Below are 27638 nucleotides of genomic sequence, written 5' to 3' on the forward strand. Positions count from 1 at the left end.
TGTTGTTAGTGTATAGGAGGCTTGTAAATGATTGGGGATAGCAGGCAGAGGGTTCCAGGCTCCACAGCGGCGGCGGCGGAGGAGGAGGGATCAGAGGAATTGGCGCACTGCAACCATGAAGGCCAGCTCCAGTGTTCCGAAATTCCTCACTAAAATCTGGGCTCTGGTGGAGGACCACAGGAACGCCGAGTACATCTGCTGGAGCCAAGTAAGGACGGGGCTTCCTATTGTACCGTGTTTACATCAGCCTCCATGATGGGGCCTTATGGGCTGTAGCGCCGGCCCGGGGCAGTGATCAGTGGGCGGGAGCATGAGGCCGTGCCATTCATCACACATCAGCCCAGGTGGGGGTATAAGCCTGCCTCTGGTGCTGACGGCTCCAAGCCTGCACAGAGGTGACCTGCCCATGTATTGGCTGCTGCTGTGTAAACAAAGACAGGGCTTTCCAGGATTCACTAACTGGCACCCAGGACCCCTGCCAATCGGCTGCTTGAGAAGGCTTCGAGCACCGCTGCTTCTTTCACACTTGCGCTATTGAGATCCGTCATAGCGGGGAAAATGCTTCCGTTTTGCCCCATTCATTGTCAATTGGCGCAAAACGGAATGCACCAGAAAGCGTTCCTTTTGGTTGCGTCCCCGTCGCGGACAGAATAACGCTGCAAGCAATATTTTTCTGTCCACAATGTGGTGCAGAGCAAGATGGATCCGTCCTGGCACAGTGTAAGTCAATGGGGACGGGTCCGTTGTCTCTGACACAATGGAAATCGGATCCATCCCCCACTGACTCACTAAAAACAATGGTTTTTAGAGACAGATCCGTCATGGCTATTTTACGGATAATACAACTGGATCCGTTTAGAACAGATGCAGGCGGTTGTATTATCATGACGGAAGCGGGTGCTGCTGCCTTCTCCAGCAGCTGATTAACGGGTGTATTAAACATTTTTAACACGGTTTGTTCTAAAGGGTTAAAAGAGCTGTCCAGACTCTTACTATTGATGGCCTATCCTCAGGATAGGTCATCAATATCAGATCGGTGGGGATCTAATACTCGGCACCACCGACAATCAGCTGTATGAGGAGACTGACTGCACGTGCAGTGCACACGCTCTTCCTGCTCTGCTGCTGCTGTCCCATAGACATACAGCAGCATAGCAGGGAGACGGCAGGTGCACACTGCGTGCGCTGGCTCTTCATGCAGCTGATTGTCGGTGGGGGTCCCGGGTGTCGGACTCTCGCCGATCTGATATTGTTGACCTATTCTGAGGATCGGTAATCAATGTGGAAAAGCCCCAACAACCTCTTTAAAGGGGTTTATCCAGGAATTGATAGTGACCTATCAAGATGGGTCATCCCTGTTGTTTCAGTGAGCTCACCGGAGCTCCCGGCAGCTTGCCAAGCACAGCGCTGTATATTGTAACTAGGCCACGTGGCTGATGCACCGGACTCTTCTAACAGCTGGTCGGAGGGGGTGCCGGGTGTCAGACACCCACCAATCTGATATTAATGATGCCTCAAATTAAATTCCTGGATAACTTTTTTTATCTTCAGAGTATCTTGCTTTCAGTTTCACACGGAACCCATCAGGTTGCTGCTCTGACGGCTCGATGTATAGCCCTTAACTGAACTCTTGACAGCTCATAAACACTCATTTAAGGCATATTCCTATCTGTTTTGATAAGAATTGAGTGTTTGTGAGCTGTGAGGAATTCCGAGATAAGGGCTATACATCGAGCCTTCAGAGCAGCAACCTGATGGGTTAGGTGTGAAACTGAAAGTAAGATACTCTGTAGACAGACTAAAACGGGGTTGTTCAGAGCTGAGCCCGGACGTGTCCCCTTTTTCACCCACGCAGCCCCTCTGATATGAGCATCGATGCAGTGTTGCCGGTGGGTATGGGTACTGATTTGTGACAGGAGACTCCCAGTCTACATATTAGATGGTCAGCGGGCTCAGCTGATGTCCAATGTGTGTTACCAGCTTTAGCCAACAGCAGTGTGTCATGCTAGTTGTCAGAGGGAAGACAGCAGTGTAGTGGTTGTCACTAGTGGCCAGAATATGGCATGTATAGAAGATACCAGCCAAGAGTGCTATCCCATGGTGAGATAAACGGAGCTGGGGTCTTTTATAGCAGCTGTGTAGGCCCTGGCACTGCTACAATGCCCCCCACCCTTCTGGAGGCCTCAAGCATAAGGCTGGTGGGCCCCCACACCGTTAGCTGCAGCCTCTAGATGCAGAAAGTGTAAGACTCCATAATCCTTCTCCTCATAAACTCTTCATCTGCTCCCAGAAAGTCGTCAGTCACTTAGGCACACATTGCGGATTACGTGCGTATTTTTTCATGCAGTTTCTTGTGCGGAAAAGCCAGTAAAGTGTATGAGATGAGATAAATTTCTCTTCTATCCATGTGGTTTTAGGAATTTACCCTTTGCAATGCAAAGGTGAGATCTGCGGCAAATCCGCACCAAAACCCGCAACTAACACATACAGCTTTTGGTGCGGAAACGCATGGAAACCGGTGTCTATTTTCTGCTTGTACACCTGCCCATAGCCTAAGACTAGTTGCACACTAGCGTCAGAGATCCGGCAGGCTTGTTCCTCTGCGCACTCCGGCATTTTCGGAGGTTTGTAATGCTCTGTCTGGCCCCATTCACTATAATAGGGACCGGTGGAGATATGCCGCATTACGGAAAATATGCTGAGAATTGGCTGGAAGAAAAGTCATGTGTGCAGCGGTCTTCTGGCTGACTTTCACACAAGCGCTATTCTTTTCCAGTATTGAAATACGGTAAAGGGTCTCAGCGTTATTTTTTCCGGACAAAATCCCAGAACAATACCTCACTTGCCGCCGGATCCAGCGTTCATTTCCATATAGATGTATTAATGCCGGACTTGGTACCAAGTGTTCCGAAAATTGATGAGACTGATCCGGAAAAAAAATAGCTATCCGTTTGTATACGGCTTGCTGGATCCGTTGCCTGAACTGCCTGGCGAATTCTAACAAAGCTAGTGTGAAAGTACCCCAAGACATCTGAAGGCCAGCACACTGCAATAGCCCCGGGTTCATGGTCTCCTGTCGATGTGTGTGGTGACTTCTAACAGACTAATTGCAGATGAATAGCTGAAATGTAATAGTGTTCTGTCCTAGTGGTCATCTACCATATAGGTAAGTTAAAGGGATTGTTCTCCTGGTAGGACAGTCGTGACCTGTGCTGGTGTCCAGTTTAAGGAATGTTTTAAATTTGGCACATTATTTCCCTTGGTGACCTATGCATGTCTTCCCTTATGCTGGAAAAATAATCCAGAGGTCCACGTAACACCCCATTTGTGTTTGGTTTCAGGATGGAAACAGCTTCATCGTGCTGGATGAAGAAAGATTTGCTAAAGAAATCCTGCCCAGACACTTCAAACATAACAACATGGCGAGCTTTGTGAGGCAGCTGAACTGGTGTAAGTTACATGACCTTGTGGCATGGCCCCCTTTGTGATATTTGGAATCTGGTACAAATGTCGCCTTCAATTTATGGGGATCCTTTCCCCTCGTTTATGCTGCCTTCACTAAGGTGCTGCTGGTTACCCAATGAACCAGCGAGGCCCCGTCATCTAAATCATCCTTTGTGGCACTCGGCACTCTGCTGGGGACGAGCGATGACATTAGCGCTCACTCCTCCGCATACTGTGGAGGAGATCGATGCAAATAGCAGTGTCCTTCACTGACGAGTGGACGATAGCTGGGAAGAAACGCTTCCATCCCAACAATTGTTTCCTCCTTTGGGCCATGTACAGGGGCTTTCGTCATCTCCTTAAAAGAGAACTGTTAGGCTACTTTCACACTTGCGGCAGTGTGATCCGGCGGGCAGTTCCGTCGTCGGAACTGGCCGCCGGATCCGCCGATCTGCTGCTGCCGCCTGAAAGCATTTGTGAGACGGATCCGGATGCGGATCCGTCTCACAAATGCATTGCAAGGACGGATCCGTCTCTCCGCTTGTCATGCGGACCGACGGATCCGTCTTGTACATTTTTCTAATTTTTACCGCTATGCGCATGCCGGAACGACTGATCCGGCATTCCGGTATTCTGAATGCCGGATCCGGCGCTAATACATTTCTATGGGGAAAAATGCCGGATCCGGCGTTCAGGCATGTCTTCAGTTTTTTTGGCCGGAGAGAAAACCGTAGCATGCTGCGGTTTTCTCTTTTGCCTGATCAGTCAAAACGACTGAACTGAAGACATCCTTATGCAAACTGAACGGATTACTCTCCATTCAGAATGCATGGGGATATGCCTGATCAGTTCTTTTCCGGTATAGAGCACCTGTGACGGAACTCTATGCCGGAAAAGAAAAACGCTAGTGTGAAAGTACCCTTAATAATCAGTGCCTGGCAGAGCATACTCTTCCCGGGGGGCACTGCCAGCATTAAAGGGGTTCTCCGGCCTTTTAATATTAATGACCTATCCCAGTGATGGCGAACCTATGGCACGGGTGCCAGAGGCGGCACTCGGAGCCCTCTCTGTGGGCACCCGCGCCTTGGAAAAAGTCTATGGTGTACTAATATGCTTTATTTTTCCTACCATTCATCAGCACAGGCGGCACACTGAATGTAGGCTATTAAGCTAGTATAGCTTAATGATAAAGTACATGGAAGATATACTATATTGGTATTCAGGTTAAATTGCCGTGTTGGCACTTTTGCGATAAATAAGTGGGTATTTGTTTGCAGTTTGGGCACTCGGTCTCTAAAAGGTTCACCGTCACTGACCTATCCTAATATCAGATCGGCGATATGAAGGGAAGGTGCGTGTGTGGCGTCTTCCTGCTCGCTATAGACGTGGCAGCAGGAGGAGGGCACCTTACCTTCATACAGCTGATTGGCGGGGGTGCCGCGTGTGTGAAATGGGTATTTTACAAATGGCAGCTTGTTTCTGTGTTGAAAAGCCGCAGATTAGCTCCATTTAATCTCTGATCCACGTAGAAACCAGGATCAATGTGCTTTTGCACATCCTAAGGCCGTGTGCGGGCCGTGGAACCGCGGCCTGGATCCCTCCTGAGAGCAGGAGCGCACGGCGTCACTGGTTGCTATGACGCCGTGCGCTCCCTGCTGCCGGCACAGTACAGTAATACACTGGTATAGATCATACCAGTGTATTACTGTACTGTGCCGGCAGCAGGGAGCGCACAGCGTCATAGCAACCAGTGACGCCGTGCGCTCCTGCTCTCAGGAGGGATCCAGGCCGCGGTTCCACGGCCCGCACACGGCCGTCAAACACGGCCGTGTGCATGGGGCCTAATTGTGTGAATGGGATCTAGCAGCCACTTTTTACAGTACACCTCTGATTCCCTCCCTTAATAATTGGGACTATGTCTGAGGGTTGTCTAAGGGTCAGAAGTCATTAGGGTTTAGTTAACGGTTCTGTGGCTCTTTATTTCAGATGGCTTTCATAAAGTAATGCAGGATGACACTGGTGCGGCCAGGCATGATAAATACTGTTCAGGCAGATACCAGCATCACTTTTTCAAGCGTGGCCATGAAGAGCTACTGACAAAGATAAAACGGAAGGTAACGGCAAGTACGGGAGATAAGCGGGTGTTCCGGAAAGCTAAGGTGTGTTTGCTTGTTTGTTCTTTACAGATTTCAGGTATAGTATTTAGCCTGTGCAGGTAACAGGAAATATGCTTCCCGGTATAACGACACTTAAGGGATAGTCCCATCTCGGACATTGATGGCGTATTGATAAGGTAGTAGTGCCAGGCATAGCAAGTATTTCTGCTTGGTGCTACTGATCTGACATTGATGGCATATCGCTTATGTCTGAGGTGGGAATACCCCTTTAAAGGCATTCTCCCATCTTGCTATTGCTTGATTCCGTCCCCTGCTGCGAGGAGAGATAGCGGTATATGTGAGCGCTTCCCTTTCCTTGTTTCAGCGATCGGTGGGGGTCTCGGTACTTGGACCCCCACCAATCGAAAAAAATTGTATGACAAGTCAGTGATCCTTTAATGTTATTTATACCACACAGTGGAGGTTTGGATATGTCACAAACTTGCCATTACTAGCCTAGAAACCCCCTTTAAGAAGTCCGAAGGGCATTCCAGTTACACTGGGAAAATGGATCTGAATGGTCCATCTAGAGCTCCTGTAGCTGCCCCTAGGCCGGCTTGTGACACGCAGAGAACACTGCAGCCTCTAACGTTCTTTCCCTTACTAAGGTTCCGCTCACACTAGCGTCATGAGTTGTAGTTTAGATGAAATCCATGGGGCTTTGATGTCAAATATGCCAATGGAGATCTGTTTACTGATATGATATCCTACATTGTTAGATATAGATATATATATTAATTATAATCTCGATTTTCTTAGTGTTTATATATTGATGACCTATCCTCAGAATAGGTCATACATTTGTGATGGAGGGGATCCCACTCCCAGTTTGAAGAGACTGCGGCACTTTGATTACTGTGGCCTCCTCTCTTTGTACGTTGTTTAGCAGCTGTGCTTGGTATTGTATCACTTGACTGGACGTGACGCCACAGCTGTTCACCCGAGTGCCACAGCTCCTTCAGACAATGGAGTTGGACATCAGACCACATACTGATGTCCTGTCCTGAGGATAGCCCCTCAATATTTTAGTCCCCAATTACGATTTGAAATCCTCTAATGTAATGTATCTCTCATTTCGTGTAATTCGTGATTCTTTAATTTTAGCTTGATATGTATATCTATTATGTGCTTTTTGGTGTGGGTGTCATTAAACAATTAAGGCTACTTTCACACTTGCGTTCAGGGTTCCGCTTGTGAGTTCCGTTTGAAGGCCCTCACAAGCGGCCCCGAACGGATCCGTACAGCCCCAATCCATTCTGAGTGGATGTGGATCCGCTCAGAATGCATCAGTTTGGCCTCCGTTCTGCTCAGCAGGCGGACACCCGAACGCAGCTTGCAACGTTTTCGTGTCCGCCTGGCCGTGCAGAGCCAAACAGATCCGTCCAGACTTACAATGCAAGTCAATGGGGACGGATCCGTTTGACGTTGACACAATATGGTGCAATTGCAAACGGATCCATCCTCCATTGACTTTCAATGTAAAGTCAGGAGTCCCTATTAATATACCATGGGAACGCCTCTGTTATACCATCAGATTTGAATTAGATTGTGAAAACTCAGATCCGACAGTATATTCTAACACAGAGGCGTTCCCATAGTGATGGGAACGCCAATCATTGGTGGCAGCGGAGAGTTCCAAATTTTAGAAGCATTATACTTACCTGCGCTGTCTGTGACCGGCCGGTCGCTCCTCCTACTGGTAAGTGACAGGTCTGTGCTATAAGCAATGCGCCGCACAGACTTTTCACTTACCAGTAGGAGGAGCGACCGGCCGGTCACAGACAGCGCAGGTAAGTATAATTCTTGTAAAATTGCTAAGTAACCATGGCAGCACTGGCCACTATTAATACTGGGGGGGGGGGGGCACCAATTAATTAATTGGTGGCCGCACTGGCCACCAATTAATTTAAAACTGGGGAGGGAGGGGGGGGGGTCGCACTTGAGGGGTTAATTGTGTGGATCACAGCCCCCTGTAAGAGATCAGGTGCTGCCAGGCAGCAGGGGGCAGTTATGTACACAGTTCTTAGTATATTCTAACTTGAAGTGTTCCCATCACCATGGGAACGCCTCTGTGTTAGAATATACTGTCGGATCTGAGTTTTCATGATGTAAAAACCTCAGCTCTGAAAAAGCTGTCTAATGCAGACGGATCCGTTCTGAAGCATTATAGGTGCGGATCCGTCTGTTCAGATACCAGATGGATCTGCACCGAACACAAGTGTGAAAGTAGCTTTAAAGAGTACCTATCATTCTAAAAAGAAATGAAGATTAATGTTGAACTGCTTGTATTGGATGGTGACCTCAATGCCACTTACTGGTGGTTACCTATGTTTCTTTGAAGTAGCCCAAACATCTTGATGCCAATGATTACCAATCACTGCCTCCACAAGTTAAAAAATACCCAATGACCACTCTAAGCAGTTGGATATGTATATTGTAACTAATGCAGCCAGAAATGGTGTATCTGACATATATTTTAGGTCGACCCCCCGATCCGTAATTCTGTTTTTTGTAAATGCACGTGTTCTCTCTCTGTTCCTGGGGTGGGTGGGCTTTTTCTGGCAGACTGTAAGAACTGTTCTGCAGTGACGTCCCCTCCTTCATGTCTAGTATTTACTGTTTTACGCTAGAGTTTCTTTTTTCTAACTGATACCCTTCTGAACATTTACAGACAGCCTACAGGGAAAGGAGCACTAGGCTACTGGAAGCTGTGTGACATGCACTTTTGTGAAAATAGATCTGTTAGAAGCAAAAGAAAAAAAAGACGATGGGGACCTGTCACAACAAATGCAGTGCAATCTGCCGGCAGCATGTTATAGAGCAGGAGGAGCTGAGCAGATTGATACATAGTTTTATGGGGGAAAATTCTGTAAAATTTGTAATTTCTGCACTTTCTGACTTCAGTTGTACATGGGGGAGGTGTGAGTGATTTGATAGCATGCTTTGTGTGTGTATATAATATTAGATATCTGTAGACAAGGGAGGTGTTATCACTGATGGATAGCATTCTCTGTGTACGTGTGAATACAGAAATAGCTGTACACTGGGAGGTGTTATCAATGGTAGCATTTTCTGTGTAAAGGGCCCTTTACGCCAGATTATTCACCAGATAATCGCTAGCAAGCATTCATAGGAACACTGGTTAGCGATTATCTGTTGGTGAAAAGGTGCCGCCGATTACCCGATGAACAAGCAAAATTCTCATACGTCGGCTAATTGGATCGTTTTTGCTGGCAGCCGATCGTGTCTGTATAGGAATGAGCTATAGCATTAGCAATTACTTTTTGCCGTACTATGGAGGGGAGCGCTGCATTTAAATGCAGTGTTCTCCTTTACTGATGAACAGGCGATTGCCCGGAAAGGAACTCTTCCTTCTCGACAACTGCCTGCTATATTGTGAAGGGGATAAGTATGTATACAAGGAATGCAATCAATCACTGATAACAAAACTCTATCAGTCTCCTGCTCTAGAACATGCTGCCTGCAGATTGCACTGAATTTCCTGGTGTCAGGTCCTCTTTAATCATGCAATTCAAAAGCACACATTTTCAGGGCATTTGAAATCTGATTTACCCAGTGACAAAAAATGAAAATCTACATCCACCATGTAGATTGTCTAGTAACCATATGTAAAGTAATGGTGACGATTCCTTGGAATCAAAAGAAAAATCGCCACCTGTAATTCCAGCCATAGAAAGCATCTAGCACCTCTATTGTGATATTGCACAGTAGCTGTCCTTCATGCCTTAAAGGGCTTCTGTCACCCCCATTAAACCGTTTTTTTTTTTTTTTTCTTTACTAATAATCCCTACACTGCGATCTCATCATACATAAGCTAATTAATGATTTTGGTTCAGTAGAATTTCTTAAAAATCGATTTTTATAATATGTAAATTACCTTGCTACCAGCAAGTAGGGCGGCTACTTGCTGGTAGCAGCCGAATCCTCCGATGGTAATGACGCCCCCTTTGCTTGTTGATTGACAGGGCCAGGGAACGGGATAGTTCTCTGCTGGCCCTGCCTGTTTTGATTCAATATCTTGCGCCTGCGCCGCTGCCGTACCTCTCTTCAATCTGCGCAGGCGCACTGAGAGGTGGCCACTCACTTGGCCGCTCCATCCTCAATGCGCCTGCGCCGATGACGTCACATCTACACCCGGCGCAGGCGCATTGAGGAGCGAGCGGCCGAGTGAGTGGCCGCCTCTCAGTGCGCCTGCGCAGATTGAAGAGAGGTACGGCAGCGGCGCAGGCGCAAGATATTGAATCAAAACAGGCAGGGCCAGCAGAGAACTATCCCGTTCCCTGGCCCTGTCAATCAACAAGCAAAGGGGGCGTCATTACCATCGGAGGATTCGGCTGCTACCAGCAAGTAGCCGCCCTACTTGCTGGTAGCAAGGTAATTTACATATTATAAAAATCGATTTTTAAGAAATTCTACTGAACCAAAATCATTAATTAGCTTATGTATGATGAGATCGCAGTGTAGGGATTATTAGTAAAGAAAAAAAAAAAACGGTTTAAAGGGGTTGTCTAAGATTTTACTATTGATGGCCTATCTTCGGCCGTGTACTTTCAGAGATATTGCAATACAGCTGATCTTTGGGGTGTGGGGTGTCTGAACCCTGCCGATCAGATCCTGAGAATAGGCAATCCATAGTAAAATCCTGCACAACAGCTTTAAAGGGGTATTCCGGTTGGTTAAAGTTCCCCCTGTCCACAGAATCACGAGAACGGGGGACCTGTACCTCCTGCAGCTGCACTGAATTGACCGGAAGGGCCGATCGCACGGATGCTCCATTCATTTCTGTGCAAGTTCTGATCATTTTAGAGGATGCTGCAGGGGTTATGGGGCCGCTGTCTTTGTGATTGCTGGGGTTCCCAGTGGTAGGGCCCCCGTCGATACCAGTTAAAACTGATCAGCTGCCACTATATGAAGACAGTTACCCTTTCGTTTTCATGCACACATACCTTTTTGCTATCTCGGGTAAGGATATTGTATCAAGGTTTTCAAAGAATTTTTTTCTTTTAAAGGGGTACCGAGGCTTGGTAAAACTTTTGATAGGTCATAGAGACATACCAAAGGTTTTTATATGTGGGGGTCTAAGCGTTGAGACCCTCACTGCTCCCAAAAGATTTACCAAAGCTCGGGGACCTTTAGATTCATGTAAGTAATATATACCCCATTGAGATTCTTGTCCCACTCATTGCTGTTGAAAGGCCATAAGAGAATGTGACATGTCCTCACCAAGACTCTGTCATTCATGATGTACAATCATTTTCTGCCAGGTGTCTGTTCCACGTATTGAGAGTGTTGAGGAAGGTAAAACTGGGCCAGATGACATGCAGAAAATATTAACCTTTCTTCATCAGCTACAAGCAAGACAAGATATCCTTGATACAGCTGTTGAATCTCTAAAGAGGTACTCTAGAGCTAGACTTCTTGGATAGGACTGTGAAAAGAGAAAACATGGCACCCTAATGCATCACGATTGTAGTGTCGGGCATTACTTATACGCTTGTGTTGCCAGAATGTCTGTTTGAGTGGGAGCTTTGGGTTAATAGCGCTGGACAGCCACAGCAAATACTATAGGCACCATTTAGCATTGCCTTTGTGCTGGGAAGAAAAGCCATCAAAATTCTAGCTCAGGTGATCACATCTTTCATGCCATTCTATGTAAAAGTAATGTGCTGCCCACAAAGAATGAACCCGTATGGAGATGGAACAGTTGGACAATGAGCGGGAACTTTGCCCTGTGCAAAAGGGCCGTCGGCATTAGACGTTCAGATTATTTGGTCACTTATATAGCTTAATTTGAGGTGGCCATGCACTTGAGAACTGTCGGCTATGACTTCTCATACATAATGCTTGCTTGGCTCGTCAAACATGGTGTATCTGTATATGTAGTGAATGAGGAGAGGGACAACAGATGAAATCCAACATGCCCGATCCTTATCTAATATCAGCCCTAGGCAGGCCCCTAGATAGTCTGCTGTACCTACTGACATGGGGGGCAGCTTTCAATTGATAATGGTCTGGGTTTGTGAGTTTGACTATCCGAGCCCTGTTGTGTGGATGAGTAGTCATTCTCTCCATGCAAGTCTAAGGGCTCACTCAGATAGCCGTATATAAGGGTCGCGCATCCGTTCCCCAATTTTGCATAACTGGGGGTGCGGACCTATTCATTTCAATAGGGCCGCAGAAGATGTGGACAGCACACCGTGTGCTGTCCGCATCTATAGTTCTGTTCTGTTGTAGTTTTCAAACAGGGGCATGCACAAGTTCTTATGTAGATTTGGGACAGTCATATGGAATCAATGTAGACATCTACCTTTTATGAACTTAGAGATATAGGGGCATGAAACTGTCTAGAAGACGGTCTCTTTGTTGCACATGGCAACCATTCGCAGCATGGCTTTCATTTTTCAAGAGCAAAATACAAAATGTAAGCTGTGCTGTGATTGGTTCCTATGGACAAGAAAGAGCCATGAGGGAGATTTATAAAACTGTCTAAAAGAACATGGCCTCAGAGTGGTGTCACACTACATTTTTCCTCAGGAGAGGTCATCAGTATCCGACTCCTAGCACCCTACCAATCAGCTGTTTGTAGAGGCTACTGACCTCCGGTGAGAGCTATGGCCTCTTCCTAGGCCAGTGATGTCTTGTCCATCATGGCCTATTTGCAGCTCCGTCCTATTCAGGTGAATGAGCCTGGGCTGCCATACCAAGCATAGCCGCTATGCATTGTACAGTGCTGTGCAGCTGATTGTCGGGGTGTCTGTAGTTGGACCGGCACATATCTGATATATATGACCTTTCTTGGGGATAGGTCATCAATATTACACTCCTGGGAAAACCCCCTTTAAAAATGTGGCTTAAAAAAAAGTAGTTTTTTTTACAACCCAAAACGAAGTGTGGCACCTCCCTAAGGCGGGTCTTTTTGTGTGTATTTTCTTAATACATGTTAGATTTGGAGGAAGCAAGCATTGATCACTAATCTGATCAGTAAAGCAACATAATGCACTTGCTTACCTTAGTAAACTTTTTTCTTTTAAGGGAAAATGAGGCCTTGTGGAAGGAGGTCCTGCAGTTACGACCCGCACAGCCGCAGTTTGAAACTGTGAGTATTAAATAGATTTCAGCTGTAGCTGACAAGTAATTTCTGAGGGTATAAAGGGGTTTTCCTGGAGTAAAATACTGATTATCCTAAGGGAAAAGTCATTAATGTCTGAGTCCCAGTACCCCTATCGATTAGTTGTTTGAGAACGTGCCGCAGCCTCTTCCTAGGCCAGTTCATCGGTCACATGGCCTAGGCACAACTCGGTCTCATTGGAGTGAATTGGCCTGTGCTGCAGTTCCCAGCTCAGCCACTATGCGATGAACGGCGCTGTGCCTGGTATGCTGCACAGAACCCCACCGATCAGATATCGATGACTGATCCTGAAGAGAAGTCCTCAATGTTTTACTCTACAAATCCCATTTAACAGAGAGCATTACGGTGCGGAGAAAAGCTGTACCAACATAGACTCTCCCCAGAACCATATATAACTGGTTCAGCATATGCCACAGTACTCGCTTATTCTAGTCCAAAGTGCCTAGTCATGAAGCGCTCCTTTCCTTTATTTCACCAACGCCACATGTTGCATGTTGGCCGATAGGAAATAATGCTGCTTTTTTTGTAATTGCTTTTTAAAGTCTTTTATTTTTTATATATTTTTTTTATTTTCATCCCCAAGAATCCAACCTTTTTATTACGTGTATCCCTTCCATTATGTTATGTGGCCAAACTCATTGTCTAGACCAGGGATCAGAAAACTTCAGCACTCCAGCTGTGGTGAAACTACGACTCCCAGCATGCACAGAACTTCTATATAAGTGAATGGAGCATGCTGGGATTTGTAGCTTCACAACAGCTGGAGTGCCGGAGGTTGCTGACCCCAGGTCTACACCAAGTCTAAAGGAAAGGAAGGCGCAATGAGAAGTCTGTCAGCCTTTATGTGAGACATGGGGCTCATGAACACAAGTTTGTATGCCCCATGCCTCTGCACCTCAAATAAAACCAAAAACTTGTTCTTTTAATTTTTTATTTTTTTTTATGGTGCGGAGACACAGACTGAAATCCCTCAGAAGTGCTTGGTAGTGCTGCAGTCTCCATCCGATCCATGCCTCTGCTCCACACCGCTCCGTATCTTGAGGATTGTGGACCCACTCAAGTCAATGGGTCCGCCTCCATGATAGAGTACACAGGGCTGGTGCCTGTATATTGCGTAGCTGCTGTATGCGGGCACTAGGCACACATGGATGTGTGCATGAGCCTATATGCTGTAAGGAGGGGTGAGGGGGAAGCCTACAGCTGATCGGCAGACTTGGCAATGATCTCCTCACCGCTGATGTAAAGAGGCAGTCTACATGTGGAGAAGGGGAGGAAAAATCCAAAGTATGCAGGTTACACACATTTCTGGCTGCACTGCACCTAATACCTCTTCAGCTGCTTTAGAAGAGATGGATCTATATAATATTGTGTTTTTTTGTGAAGAGATGTACACTTTAACTTATCACATACGTGGTGTTCTTATATCCCAATGTATGTGAATATGATGGGGGCAGAAGCTTTGCCTGTGCAATCCACTACTGGAGGATAACTAACATTGACAGATTCCCTTCTCCACTGATGGCCGGATTGGAGAAAACTCAGATCCCAGCTATTTAAACCCTTACTGCACGGATATCAATGCAGATTGTGGTTGTGTCTTCCTTTTTCATGTCACTATTAGCCCTGACATTATGATTTATATGGCTGACTTGTATTGTGCGGTCATCCTGGCGCCTAAAAGAGGCCCAGGTTCAGTATAAAGTTCCCGTTTCATTCCTGGAAAAAACAGCATGTTTTTGGTTGAAATTTAAATGAGCATGGAGCACCGAGGGGCTGTCATGAGTCCTTGGAGTACCAGTTAGTAACACCCCTACGTTTTTACTCTATCCTCCCTGCCCCTGGATTAACAGGGATATATGTCTCATCTTGGTGCTTGCGCAGTGGGTCCGCTGTTGCTCTCCAAGCAGTGCAGATTCCAACTGAGAAAACACTGCTGGAACACAGAGGGCCTTAAGGTTAAAATTAGTTGTCACTAATGGGTTAAAATGCACTTCTGAGTTGTGCATGCACCAACTATATTTATCTGAGGCATAAATTCTAATTCTACAATAACAAAGGTGACATTTTTGTGAGGGTTTTTCCAATTTGGCGCTGTTGTTGTGGGGATTATGTATTGGTGAAGGTATCTGATAACCTTTTTGCTTTGTTTTTTATTTCTAGGTTACAGCCTCGCAGTCTTTTGAACAAATTGCCACTTTGCAAACAAGCCAGTAAGTAGATATTGAACTACTGTTGCACTGAAAATGTAAAGCTGGGCTTATCTGAAGTGAACTTCCTATGAACGCTTGTTCCTGATAATCTGCCGGTGTAAAGGTGCAGGCAAAACTCTCAATCTTTGGGTGAAATGATCAGAGGTGTGCAGATATCTCAATAATCAATCCCGGGCAGCAGATCTTGCTGTCTTGAACAGCGCTCTGCTCCCCAGATTTTGTATGGGATTGCTCATCCTTGTACTGTAAAGGTGATCACTGCACGTAAATGCCAATGCTTCACCTCTACTTAACAATCTGCCCAAAAGAACCCTGGGGGGGGAACAACCCCTTAAAGGGCCATTTCAGTCACCATAAATATAACTTATGATTTAGACTAATCCTCAATAATTACCTAATATAATGTAAATGTCACATATTTACCGTTCAGTAGTTAAAGGGGTTCTGCACTTTAAGCTGATGCCATGGTAATTTATGAGGAAACAAACTACTTTAAAAGGGGTTCTGCACTCTGGATAGATCACCAGCTTCTGATCTGTGGGGGTCAGACACCCGGAACCCCCGCTGATCAGCTGTTTGAGAAGGCAGCGGCGCTTTGGCCTTCTTACTGTTAACCGCTGGCCCAGTGACGTCGCAACTTGTATCAACTGGCCTGGGTGCGCAGCTAAGCTCCATTCAAGTGAACAGAGCTTAGCCCCGCCCAGGCCAGTGATACTAGTCGTGACATCACTGGGCCTGCGGTAAACAGTGAGAAGGCCGCGGCGCTGCTGGTGCGCCGCTGCCTTCTCAGACAGCTGATTGGCGGGGTCCTGGGTGTCGGACCCCCACCGATCAGAAGCTGGTGATCTATCCAGAGGATCATCAGTTTAAACAAAGTGCAGAACCCCTTTTTAAAGTAGTTTTCTTCCCCCTGCTACCCACTGTTTCCTCATAAATTACCATGGCATCGACCTTTAGGTGTCACGGCGGACGTACACTTTGTACAAAAGATAACACACCAACCAGGCCCACCTCCTAGCTTATCCCTGACCTCTTTCCCTGCACTGCTCAGCCCACAGCAGACCTTGAAGGTAGGTGTGCTAGTGTCCTCCAGCCTGGGCTGACAAAACCCTGAACTCCCTAAGATGGTGAAGTGGGGAGAGATGAGCAGTCTGCTCGCACAGAACCTGGATGGAATAGAAGACACAAACAACCGAACTAGAAATGACACTTATCTCTGAGAGCAGGAACTGACAGCCAACCTTCCCTCCAAGCTTCCCAGACCAGAATGAACAGTATAATCCACTCAGGGCACTGGGCAGTGTGCTATTTAAACTAATGACCCCACCCAGTGCACCTGATGAGAGGCGGATCCAGCACAGCTCCAAAGCAACCACTAAACTTGTGCTGCAATCCTGGCCGACCTCCGTACAACGTCAGAGTGGGGCATGACATTAGGTCGAGCATGCTCAGTCAGTTCCGTCTCCGCCCCCGAGGGACGCCCATCCATTACACTTCATAGGGGAGGAGGGGGATAGATTGACGCATGTGCATTGCGAATCAAGAGATGCGGAGATTACAGCGTGGAGTCCTACTGTTCACTATTGAGATCTAATTAGCAAATCACTGACGAGCTGGTGTTAGGCATACGTTCCACCATCAAAAATATATATCGCTGTAGTACGGAACACTATAGGAACTAATACTTTATTGATTTTTCAAAAAATATATGTGGGGAAAGGAAACCTACTAACTAATATTAAAAAAAATATATATATATATATATATATATATATATATATAATAATCTATATCTCTATCCATGGATCCACAGGCAGTGTACAGTCGTGGCCAAAAGTTTTGAGAATTACATAAATATTGGAAAAGTTGCAATTTGCATATACTCCAGAATGTTATGAAGAGTGATCAGATGAATTGCATGGTCCTTCTTTGCCATGAAAATTTACTTAATCCCCAGAAAAACCTTTCCACTGCATTTATTTGCTTTCATTAAAGGACCTGCTGAGATCATTTCAGTAATCGTCTTGTTAACGATGAGAATGTTGACGAGCACAAGGCTGGAGATCATGATGTCAGGCTGATTGGGTTAAAATGGCAGACTTGACCTGTTAAAAGGAGGGTGATGCTTGAAATCATTGTTCTTCCATTGTTAACCATGGTGATCTGCAAAGAAACGCATGCAGCCATCATTGCATTGCATAAAAATGCCTTCACAGGCAAGGATATTGTGGCTAGTAAGATTGCACCTCAATCAAAATTTATAGGATCATCAAGAACTTCAAGGAAAGAGGTTCAATTCTTGTTAAGAAGGCTTCAGGGCATCCAAGAAAGTCCAGCAAGCGCCAGGATCGTCTCCTAAAGAGGATTCAGCTGTGGGATTGGAGTGCCACCAGTGCAGAGCTTGCTCAGGAATGGCAGCAGGCAGGTGTGAGCGCATCTGCACACACAGTGAGGGGAAGACTTTGGGAAGATGGCCTGGTGTCAAGAAGGGCAGCAAAGAAGCCACTTCTCTCCAAAAAAAACATCAGGGACAGATTGATCTTCTGCAGAAAATATGGTGAACGGACTGCTCAGGACTGGGGCAAAGTCATATTCTCCGATGAAGCCTCTTTCCGATTGTTTGGGGCATCAGGAAAAAGGCTTGTCCGGAAAAGAAAAGTTGAGAGCTACCATCAGTCCTGTGTTATGCCTACAGTAAAGCATCCTGAGACCATTCATGTGTGGGGTTGCTTCTCTTCCAAGGGAGTGGGCACACTCACAATTTTGCCTAAAAACACAGCCATGAATAAAGAATGGTACCACAACGCCCTCCAACAGCCACTACTTTCAACAATCCAACAACAGTTTGGTGAAGAACAATGCATTTTCCAGCACAATGGAGCACCGTGCCATAAGGCAAAAGTGATAACTAAGTGGCTCGGGGACCAAAATGTTGACATTTTGGGTCCATGGCCTGGAAACTCCCCAGATCTTAATCCCATTGAGAACTTGTGGTCAATCCTCAAGAGGCGGGTGGACAAACAAAAACCCACTAATTCTGACAAACTCCAAGAAGTGATTATGAAAGAATGGGTTGCTATCAGTCAGGAATTGCAGAGGTCCTGAAAAAGAAGGGCCAACACTGCAAATACTGACTCTTTGCATAAGGCTGAATGCACACGGCCGTGAGCGGTCCGTGGAACCACGGGCTGGATTCCTGCTGAGAGCAGGAGCGCACGGCGTCATTGGTTGCCATGACGCCGTGCGCTTCCTGCTGCCGTCGCAATACAGTAATACACTGGTATGATCTATACCAGTGTATTACTGTACTGCGGCTGCAGCAGGAAGCGCACGGCGTCATGGCAACCAATGACGCCGTGCGCTCCTGCTCTCAGCAGGAATCCAGCCCGTGGTTCCACGGACCGCTCACAACCGTGTGCATTCGGCCTAAATGTCATGTAATTGTCGAAAAAAGCCTTTTGAAAGATATGAAGTGCGTGTAATTATATTTCACTACATCACAGAAACAACTGAAACAAAGATCTAAAAGCAGTTTAGCAGCAGACTTTGTGAAAACTAATATTTGTGTCATTCTCAAAACTTTTGGCCACGACTGTACATACAGCAGACAAGCACTCTCACTTGGAATTATCAAGAACACATCTGCTGTTGGTATATGTGTGATACTCCAGCGATGTTGGAAAAGCTGGTACTTGATAACGATCACACATATAGCAAGGATATAGACCTATAAGCTATATGTGTGATCGTTATCAAGTGCCAGTATATGTGTGAAGTATCACACATATACCAACAGTAGATGTGTTTTTGATATTTCATTTTTATTTCATTTTATCTCATTGTAATAAAAAAAAAATAGTCATAAAGACAGAGCACTTTTTTCCGAGTGAACAAAGTGGTGAGCTGCTAATATATAATATAATTATCTAAAATGTAATAAATGAACTAGAATACATGGATTCCAGGAATATTTTGTGGCATTGGTTTTGCTTTACTTGAAATCTATAATGTCTTCAGATGTTTAGAACGTTGTGTTTTTTTTTTTGTTTGTGAATGAGAGATATTTAGAGTAAATTAGTTTATTGCACATTAATAATACAAGAATACTAATTTCATCCATGTCTAGGCCACTCATGATTGACAGCACCGGAAACTACAACCAGCTGGCTATGTCCAAAACTCCTCAAAATGCTGATCAGGTAAAAACGTCAATGCATTTTTTCATTTCAAAAACTTTATCTGTGTTGGAAAGATTAACCGGTTATTCCCCTTCATGGCAGAGATGGGAATAACCTGAGTTATTGGGAACAAGCATTCATACCTGATAGTTGACCCGGATACTTGGCCCATCTAGAAGGCCCTGCTTTTTATTTTTATTTAATTATGGTGTTATAGTGTCTAGTAAGTACTGACCTTTTTTATTTGTATTATTTCATATTATTACTTAGGCATATGACAACAGGTCAGCATGGTCCACTGACAGGAAATCGAGTAGGGGCACCAAACGGTCTATGAGAGATGATCCCGACAGTTCTACAGAGGAGCACAATAATGAAATGTTGAAAATTTCTATGTAAGTGTTATATATTTATTTTTTATTTGTTTATATAAACACACTCTTACAAACTGTTATGGTATCGCTAGTCATTGGTGATGTGTCCATACTTTTGACCTCCCCTACCTTAGAAAATCTACTTTTCTTCACTTCAGAGCCGTTTGGGAATGTCTCCTGATATGCCCACTGGGCATTCTTTCATCTGCGTTCTCAATGGCAACCCTGCCGCACTCTTTCCATCTGCTCAAGCTTGACTTCTTCTGTAGCCTGATCCCTCTGCAGCAGATGTCCATCTTGGGCAGAAGGGAGGGGTTGAACCATGGACACTGGATACTTCATTGATGATGGAATACTGGACAGACACTTCAGTAGGCATTTGCATATGCTGTTGGATTGAGTAAATTTTCTATCGTATGCTTTATCAGTGATGGCATACATTGGGTATATTGGTGCTTCTATTCTAGCACCTACTTCGGCTCCTTTCACACTTGTGTTGTTGTTTTCCGGTATTGAGATCCGGCAGAGTATCTCAATACAGAGGGGGGGGGGACTCTTCCATTTTGTCTCCATGCATTCTGAATGGAAAGAGATTTGTTCATGATGCATCAGGATATCTTCTGTTTCAGCAACATTGTTCTATGTGACTGGACACAAAACGGCTGCAAGCTGCGGTTTTGTGTCCGGTCATAAAAAACGGATCCATCGCTGAAAACAATGTAAGTCCATGGTGACGGATCTGTTTAAAAGGGTGGTCTACTCATGGACAATGGGGGCACATCGCTAGGATATGCCCCCATTGTCTTATAGGTGCAGGTCCCACCGCTGGGACCAGTACCTATATCGGGAACGGAGCCCCGCAAGTTTAGGAGGGTGCATGCGCAGCCGCCCTCCATTCATTTTCTATTTCCTTCGGCCCCGTAGAAATGAATGAGCAGGGGCCGCGCATGCACGGTATGCTCCCATTCACTTATATGGAAAGCTGGCTTAGTGGTGGCTGACCGAAGTCCTCCAGCCACCACCTTGCGGGGCTCCGTTCTCCATATAGGTGCGGGTCCCAGTGGTGGGATCCGCACCTATAAGACAATCGGGGCATGTCCTAGCGATATGCCCCCATTGTCCATGATGAGACAACCCCTTTAATTTCGGTATTGAGATCCTCTGCCGGATCTCGATACCGGAATTAACAATGCAAGTGTGAAAGTATCCTTAGCGATATCAGCCGATTTGAGGGGAAAGTGGGTTGTTTCGATAGTACTAACAGATTCCCTTAAAAAATCATTAGACAGCATTTTGAAGATCCTTATACAGCATTTGTTATTTTAAAGGGGTTATCCAATATCATAAACTGCCCTCCCATGTGCCGGGCCCCCTCCCTGCGCCGCTTCTGGTCCATGCACCGCTGGCTGCTGCTGCTCACCATGCGCTGATTAAAATATTTGGGGGGGGGGGGGGTTAGCAGCCAATAGCGGACGTCACCCGCGATGCTAGGGATGCTCGACCCCGCCTGCCATTGGCTGCTCCCCCCCGACAACGAATGTTTTCATCAGCGCACGGGGAAAAGCAGCAGTGGTGGTATGTATATTCCCTGTGAGGGGCCCCTCACGTGGGGGGGCAGTTTATAATATTGGATAACCTCTTTAATTGCCATTTTAATTTTCTATTTAATAAAGCAAGAAAACGATCTTTAAAAAGAATAAACTAAATATAAGAAATAAAAACTTTTAATAGTTTTGTGTGGTGTTTAGTCTCTAATAACATTATACCATATACCATTTATATATTTTTTTTTTTCCAATAGACCCCATGACTATGAAAGTTATCAGACAGATGAATCTGATGATCTCTCTGACTTATCCTCGTGTGACAGTGAGGAAATAGTAAATGAGGAGTCTGCCTCCAACCACAGCCACTCCTTTATAAAGACACCTGATAAGTAAGTGATGACAATTTTATAATGTATACTAAATGCTGGATTTTTATCATTGCTAATATGACTACTACTATTGTGGACACCCGAGGATCTCTGGACTGAGCTGTGTGGTTTACGTAAAACAAAATGCAGCTCAACTACATTCAATGCCCCCCATATTCATAGCACACAGCAATAACTTATCCCATGCAGACACTGCCCTACTATGTGATAATTGCGTTAGAGTGAAAAACATTTACCATGATAAGTTAACCACTTCCTGTAGAAGATTCTTGGACCACCACTACAATGTCTTAGAATAAAACATATATACTCATCTGGTCTACAGTTGAGGACAGTGGTTGGTGCAGTGGTGAGGTGCCGAATCCAGGCACGATGCAGTGCCTGGTCCAGCGTAGACTGGAGGTGGAGGAGAAGGGAGTTTGGCGTTTCTAAAAATTGGTGCATCTCAGGGTCAGGATCAGCAATCTCAGGCACTCCAACTTTTCTGGAACTACAACTCCCAGAATCATCCCTTCACTTCTGTAGTAGTTACAGGAACAGCTGAGTAAGTATACATGCTGGGAGTTGTAGTTCCACAACAGCTGGAGTGCAAAAGGTTGCTGATCCCTGAGCTAGGGTTTCTATACATGGGGCGATGCTTTTCTAAAAAGGAGGGCCTAAAACGTGCCTAAATTGAGCCATAATTCTGGCGTAAAAATCTGCCTTAAAGGGAACCTGTCACCGGGATTTTGTGTATAGAGCTGAGGACATGGGTTGCTAGATGGCTGCTAGCACATCCGCAATACCCAGTCCCCACAGCTCTGTGTGCTTTTATTGTGGTAAAAAAAACGATTTGATACATATGCTAATTAACCTGAGATGAGTCCTGTCCCTGACTCATCTTACATACAGGACTCCTCTCAGGGACAAGACTTGGTTCCATTCGGGAGTTTGGAGCATTCCCTTGTATGCCGTAACAATACTCATCTCAGGTTAATTTACATATCTATAAAATCGTTTTTTTACACAATTAAAGCACACAGAGCTATGGGGACTGGGAATTGCGGATGTGCTAGCAGCCATCTAGCAACCCATGTCCTCAGCTCTATAAACAAAATCCTGGTGACAGGTTCCCTTTAAAGGGAGCCAACCAATAGCTGGTATAGAGTCAGAGAAAAGTGTCTACCCCTGCACCAGATGTATCATCCATTTGACTTGTTAGGATTCCCACCACTTATGTTCTTGGTCTGAATAAACTCTGCCTCTTCTGCTGCAGTGGTGCCTTTTGTAGAGATCCTAGTGTGACCCCAGCCTGTGACTTAGATCATTCTTAGTATGCCAAAAGTTTTGTAATAGATGGGTCTGAAATACTAATGTATTTTTTTTTCAACTCTCTTCACAGACAACCAGTAACGCGCAAGAGAATGAAAAACGGCACAGAAAAGCATATCGTGGTAAGTAGCACTTAGAATCCTGAAGTTGTGGTTTTCTATCCATCTCACTAATTTCTTTCATTAGCTAGAAGAAAAAACATTTGCATTATGTTCTTTCCCCGAGGCCTTCAGCATGATTATCCCATATTTCTCTATATGTAGCATCAAAACTATAGAGATCTCTGAAATATAGCACATTTCACCATTTCTAGCCCACGGCAGCGATTGTTTAGCTCTTATTTCATCTTTCTGCCTCTCTGAATCAAGTCCCACAAGCGTTTGGTTTGTGGTGCCTTTGTTACCATTCGTAGTAATTGATGTCCCTCCTCTTTAATGCCATCACACCACTGCAAGTACCGTATTGTAATGACCATAGTCAATGCAGAAATGACATGATCTTTGCGTATTTCCAAAATCGCAGGTGACGAAGCACAGAGTGGAATATAGTGACTCTGAGGAGGACGAAGACGTCAAGAATCACTATGGGGAATCTGGTAAAGCACATCTTATGCTACTAACGTTTTCAAGAGCATAAACCGTTCTCGGACCAGTCTTGTTTGCACAGTATACCTGGTAGCATTTTGGGCTGGCATACATTGTACATAGGGAAATTGGTCAGCAATAAATCAAAAGTTAACTGTAGTGGTCACTACCCCCAACCCCTAAGTGTCAGAAGGAGATAATATAGCAGAGCATATGTTCTTGTATTCACATGTCTTATCCATGAACTGCGTTCTTGTCATCTGTGGAATTACATTTCCATGTACACCATATAGAATGAAGAGAATTTCACAGGTAGTCCATGATGGTTGACCTGGGAGGGCATACTAGGACCCACCATTTTCCAGCCTTTCACTGACCTGCATTAATTCAGTAGACATTTTTGGAGGGGTTCCAGGGAAGCACAAGTGCTCCGCAAAACTTCTAACATCCCCTAAGGTTCAGCTTCTTATAGGGTGACAAAAAGAGGGTTGCGAAGCAACCGGAATAAGTGAAGGACCAAGTGTGACGGAACGAAGCCCACGATGCAAAGAAATAGCAAGGTACACACCTCATACTCTAAGGAAAGGTGTAACACTTGTATGGTTGTGATCATAGATGGTTTTAATGCATCACTGTGTTCAGTAGCAGATAGTATTTTAGTATAGACTAGCATAAATGGAAAGATGGTTGGTATCTGACTAGCTGCTCCAGATGGTTACATATGAATTTGGAAAAACAGTGGCTACTTTAACTAGTAAAGGGTTGGGGGTTCAGCGTGAGGACCCTCCTCCATTACATCCATATGCTGCTGCAGGAGAAGTGTGGAAATAAGCTGAGAAATGGTTGACCCGATGGAACAACCCCTTTAAATTTGACATCTAATTGGAGCTTTCTGATTATCTAAATGTGTGGGTAGAGAACCTCCAAGAAGACAGCACTACCACCCGTTTTTATTCGAGAAATCTCATGTATCAGTGACCTCTGCTCAGTCTTCTGTTTCTGGTCTGGTGAGCGTTTTGCAGTCCTTTGCTAGAAACAAGTGGCGGAAAACAGATTTTCTGGATTTTGATGCAATTATAAAGGGTTCTCAAGTATTGGTCAAATTGCCGCAAATTTTATTTAATCCCTGGAATAGGATGGACCTTTTAAAGGGGTTGTGTCAATTCAGCAAATGGCATTTATCATAGACAGCGTTAATAGTAAAGTACTTACTAATGTATTATCCATATTGCCTCCTTTGCTGGCTGGATTCATTTTTCCCCTCACATTATACACTGCTTGTTTCCATGGTTACGACCACCCTGCAATCAATCAGTGGTGGCCGTGCTTGCACACTATAGGAAAAAAGTGCTCCCATGGTCCTGGCCACCAGAGAGGCTGGAGTATTTTCCTGTTGTGTGCAAGCACGGCCATCACTGCTGGATTGCAGGGTGGTCGTAACCATAGAAACAAGCAGTTTGTAGAATGTGGAAACGGAAGCAATATGGATAATAATATATTAGTAAGTGGCTTGTATTAAAGTGAACCTGTCACCAGGATTTTGGGTATAGAGCTGAGGACATGGGTTGCTAGATGGCTGCTAGCACATCCGCAATATCCAGTTCCCATAGCTCTGTGTGCTTTTATTGTGCAAAAAACGATTTGATCCATATGCAAATTAACCTGAAATGAGTCCTGTCACTGACTCAATTATTTACAATTGGCCACTAGGACCATCAGTGTCCCTTGATTTACACGTGTTACTAATTTTAAAAGATAGCTTTTATTTCTTGTCCTTAAAACTGTTTTCTTACTCTATATATTTTCCTATAATTAAAATTGTCAGCATAGCCTGCCTGCCTATTGATGTTCTCACAGTAGTATCTATAATTGTCGAGTTCGTCCACTAGGTGGCTCTATGCCTCTGTAGTGGCTTATTTCATACGTCCTTTATTGTGCAGGCGTTTCTCTGCTTGTATACTACACGCTGTTGCGCCCACAGCGTGTGAGCTACTGTGCCGCCTTTCTGGACTAAACTCTTGTCCTTATCTCTCTCTCATACTCAAATGCAGGCTCGGCTACTGCACTAGCTGCCCCCCTGTCACTGACTCATCTCAGAGACTGGACTTATCTCAGGTTAATTTGCATATGGATCAAATAGTTTTTTTTTTTTACACAATAAAAGCACACAGAGCTATGGGGACTGGGTATTGCGGATGTGCTAGCGGCCATCTAGCAACCCATGTACTCAGCTCTATACACAAAATCCCGATGACAGGTTCCCTTTAACGCCTACATGATAAATGCCATTTGCTAAAGTGACAAAACCCCTTTAAAGGTTTTCTGTCACCAGAATTAACCCTATTAAACTGGCTGACATTAGCGATGGGCTAATGTCAGCAGACCCTAACTCCCCCTAATCTCATGCTTATGGATGCCCCCGTTACTGCGCAATTTTAACTTTGATGACATGCTAATTAGCCTCTAGGGGCAGGGGGAGCATTGCTCCTGCCCCTAGAGGCTCAGTTTGCCCACCTCAAGTCACGCCCTGCCGTCCTTGATTGGCAGGACCAGCGTTCGTCTTCTCCTGCCGGCCCTGTGTCCTGGAAAAATCTTGCACCTGCGCAGTCCCAGCACACAGGGCCGGCAGGAGGAGACTAACGCTGCCTGGCCCTGTCAGGAGAGGAGAGTTGGGGTCTGCTGAGATTAGCACATCGCTAATGTCAGCCAGTTTAATAGGGTTAATTCTGGTGACCGAGACCCTTTTAAAGAAATAAAAAGTGGAAATGGGGTGGGGGGGGAGTTGCTAGGAACCCCACGGATCCAAAGAACAGGCTGTGTTTTACCCCAATTGCTATGCAAGCACAGTCCCTCTTCGTTTAAAGGATTGATCTATGTAAAGCAGTCAGTGACCTGTCCTATAACGCTATTGTGGGAAGGACCCTATAAAATGATCTGTGTGTGTTGTGAAACGTCCCCCGTACTCATACTATATGTATGCTTTATTTTTAAGGCCCCTCAAAGAAGACAGATAAAACATGCAGAACTTCATGTGCCAAAATGGGACGAACGCTTAAACGAATACATCGGGACAATACTCTGCTGAATGAGAAGGTGCTAGCTGTAGAGCAACAGTCTTTACAGAAACTTTCAGAAATCTCGACAGTGTTGACCACTTTAGCCAACTACATGATGAACGTACAAAACTCCCAAAGACCTACGCGTTCGACATCTTTGGATGCGACAAAGATTAATTTTAACTCCCAGAGACATGGACTGTTTTCCGATGCAACCAAGAAAGAGTACGACTCGTAGCTTCCATTCTAGACATATGTGACTGTACATGCATTGGACATAATTGCTAATTCAGTATGTGTCATGGTAGGCACTGTGTAAGTCTTTTAGCTGTATCTAGTAGTAGTGATTTTAATCTTGCCAGGGAGCCAGTTTTCGGCATATGGAAAGGCAAGAATTACTTTTAACTGAAGGAGAACGGAGACTGACATTACATGAATTTAGGCATTAAGAAAGGTTGGTGTCATCACTTTGGAAGATGCCTGCTCCCAGAATGGACAAGTGCAGATGACAGCGCTGAAATCCTGTTTGTCCTTAATGTGTGAAAACTTGGGAAGTACGTGATAGTCCAGAGTGAAGGTGGCATGCCAATTGGCAGGAAACTGAAGACCTGTTTTTAACAAAAGTCGAGCAACAGGAAGAAGCCAAAAAGCTTCATAGAAGCTGGTAACTGGACTGCACTGGCCTTCTGAAGTTCTCGCCCTATGAGATCTTCTCGTCTTGGTGTTCATTGTAATGTTCTGATAATCTGGATCCTGTCTGGTCCTGTTCATGCATGATTATCAGAGTTTTACTGTATTCACATACGTCAAATCATACTATGTCCTAGTGGATGTTTTACAATGCTTTCCTACCCAGTAGTAGTTTTATTTTATTTTGTAACTTCTTAGTCCATTCGAGACTTTTTGGGTTTGCAGCAGAGCTGAGACTTGGAAGATCGCATTAGTTGCATAATAGATAAGAGTATGCACTGGACTATACGTCTTTGTGATACTATTGTTTATCGCTGCTTATGTGATGCATATTATGTAGCTCTTGGTTCTGTGGTTGCTTTCTGGACACTATGCCCATAAAAGTGTTTTATTATCCAGTTAGTGCTTTTTTTGGTCATATTAAAGTTCTCACATTTATTTGGTAATCATCGATACAGCTGTGGCAGGGAGGGGATGATCAGTATTTTTTAGGACAGAATATGCTGGAAAGCGTCTATCCAATATACCTAATCCTCTGCTTCTCTGGAT

General features: G+C 45.1%; 1 protein-coding gene across 5 annotated transcripts; it reads left to right on the forward strand.

The window, feature by feature from the left end:
- LOC122936346 (heat shock factor protein 2-like) lies at positions 1-27545 on the forward strand. 5 transcript variants are annotated; one of them, XM_044292499.1, is made up of 13 exons: positions 1-208; positions 3342-3450; positions 5431-5603; positions 10886-11019; positions 12654-12717; positions 14911-14960; positions 19087-19159; positions 19409-19533; positions 21314-21448; positions 22830-22881; positions 23282-23354; positions 23800-23903; positions 26336-26472. In XM_044292499.1, exons 1-12 carry the CDS (start codon positions 116-118, stop codon positions 23853-23855), a joined length of 1137 nt encoding a protein of 378 aa, XP_044148434.1. In that variant the 5' UTR covers positions 1-115; the 3' UTR covers positions 23856-23903; positions 26336-26472. The 5 variants fall into 5 exon arrangements, with proteins under 5 accessions (XP_044148434.1, XP_044148435.1, XP_044148431.1 ...); XM_044292500.1 differs by having other exon boundaries at positions 23806-23903; XM_044292496.1 differs by lacking the exon at positions 23800-23903 and having other exon boundaries at positions 5431-5558; positions 26336-27542.
- Positions 27546-27638: the final 93 nt, after the last annotated feature.

The sequence above is a fragment of the Bufo gargarizans genome, chromosome 4 (genome assembly GCF_014858855.1).
Source record: "Bufo gargarizans isolate SCDJY-AF-19 chromosome 4, ASM1485885v1, whole genome shotgun sequence".
Classification (NCBI taxonomy): domain Eukaryota; kingdom Metazoa; phylum Chordata; class Amphibia; order Anura; family Bufonidae; genus Bufo; species Bufo gargarizans.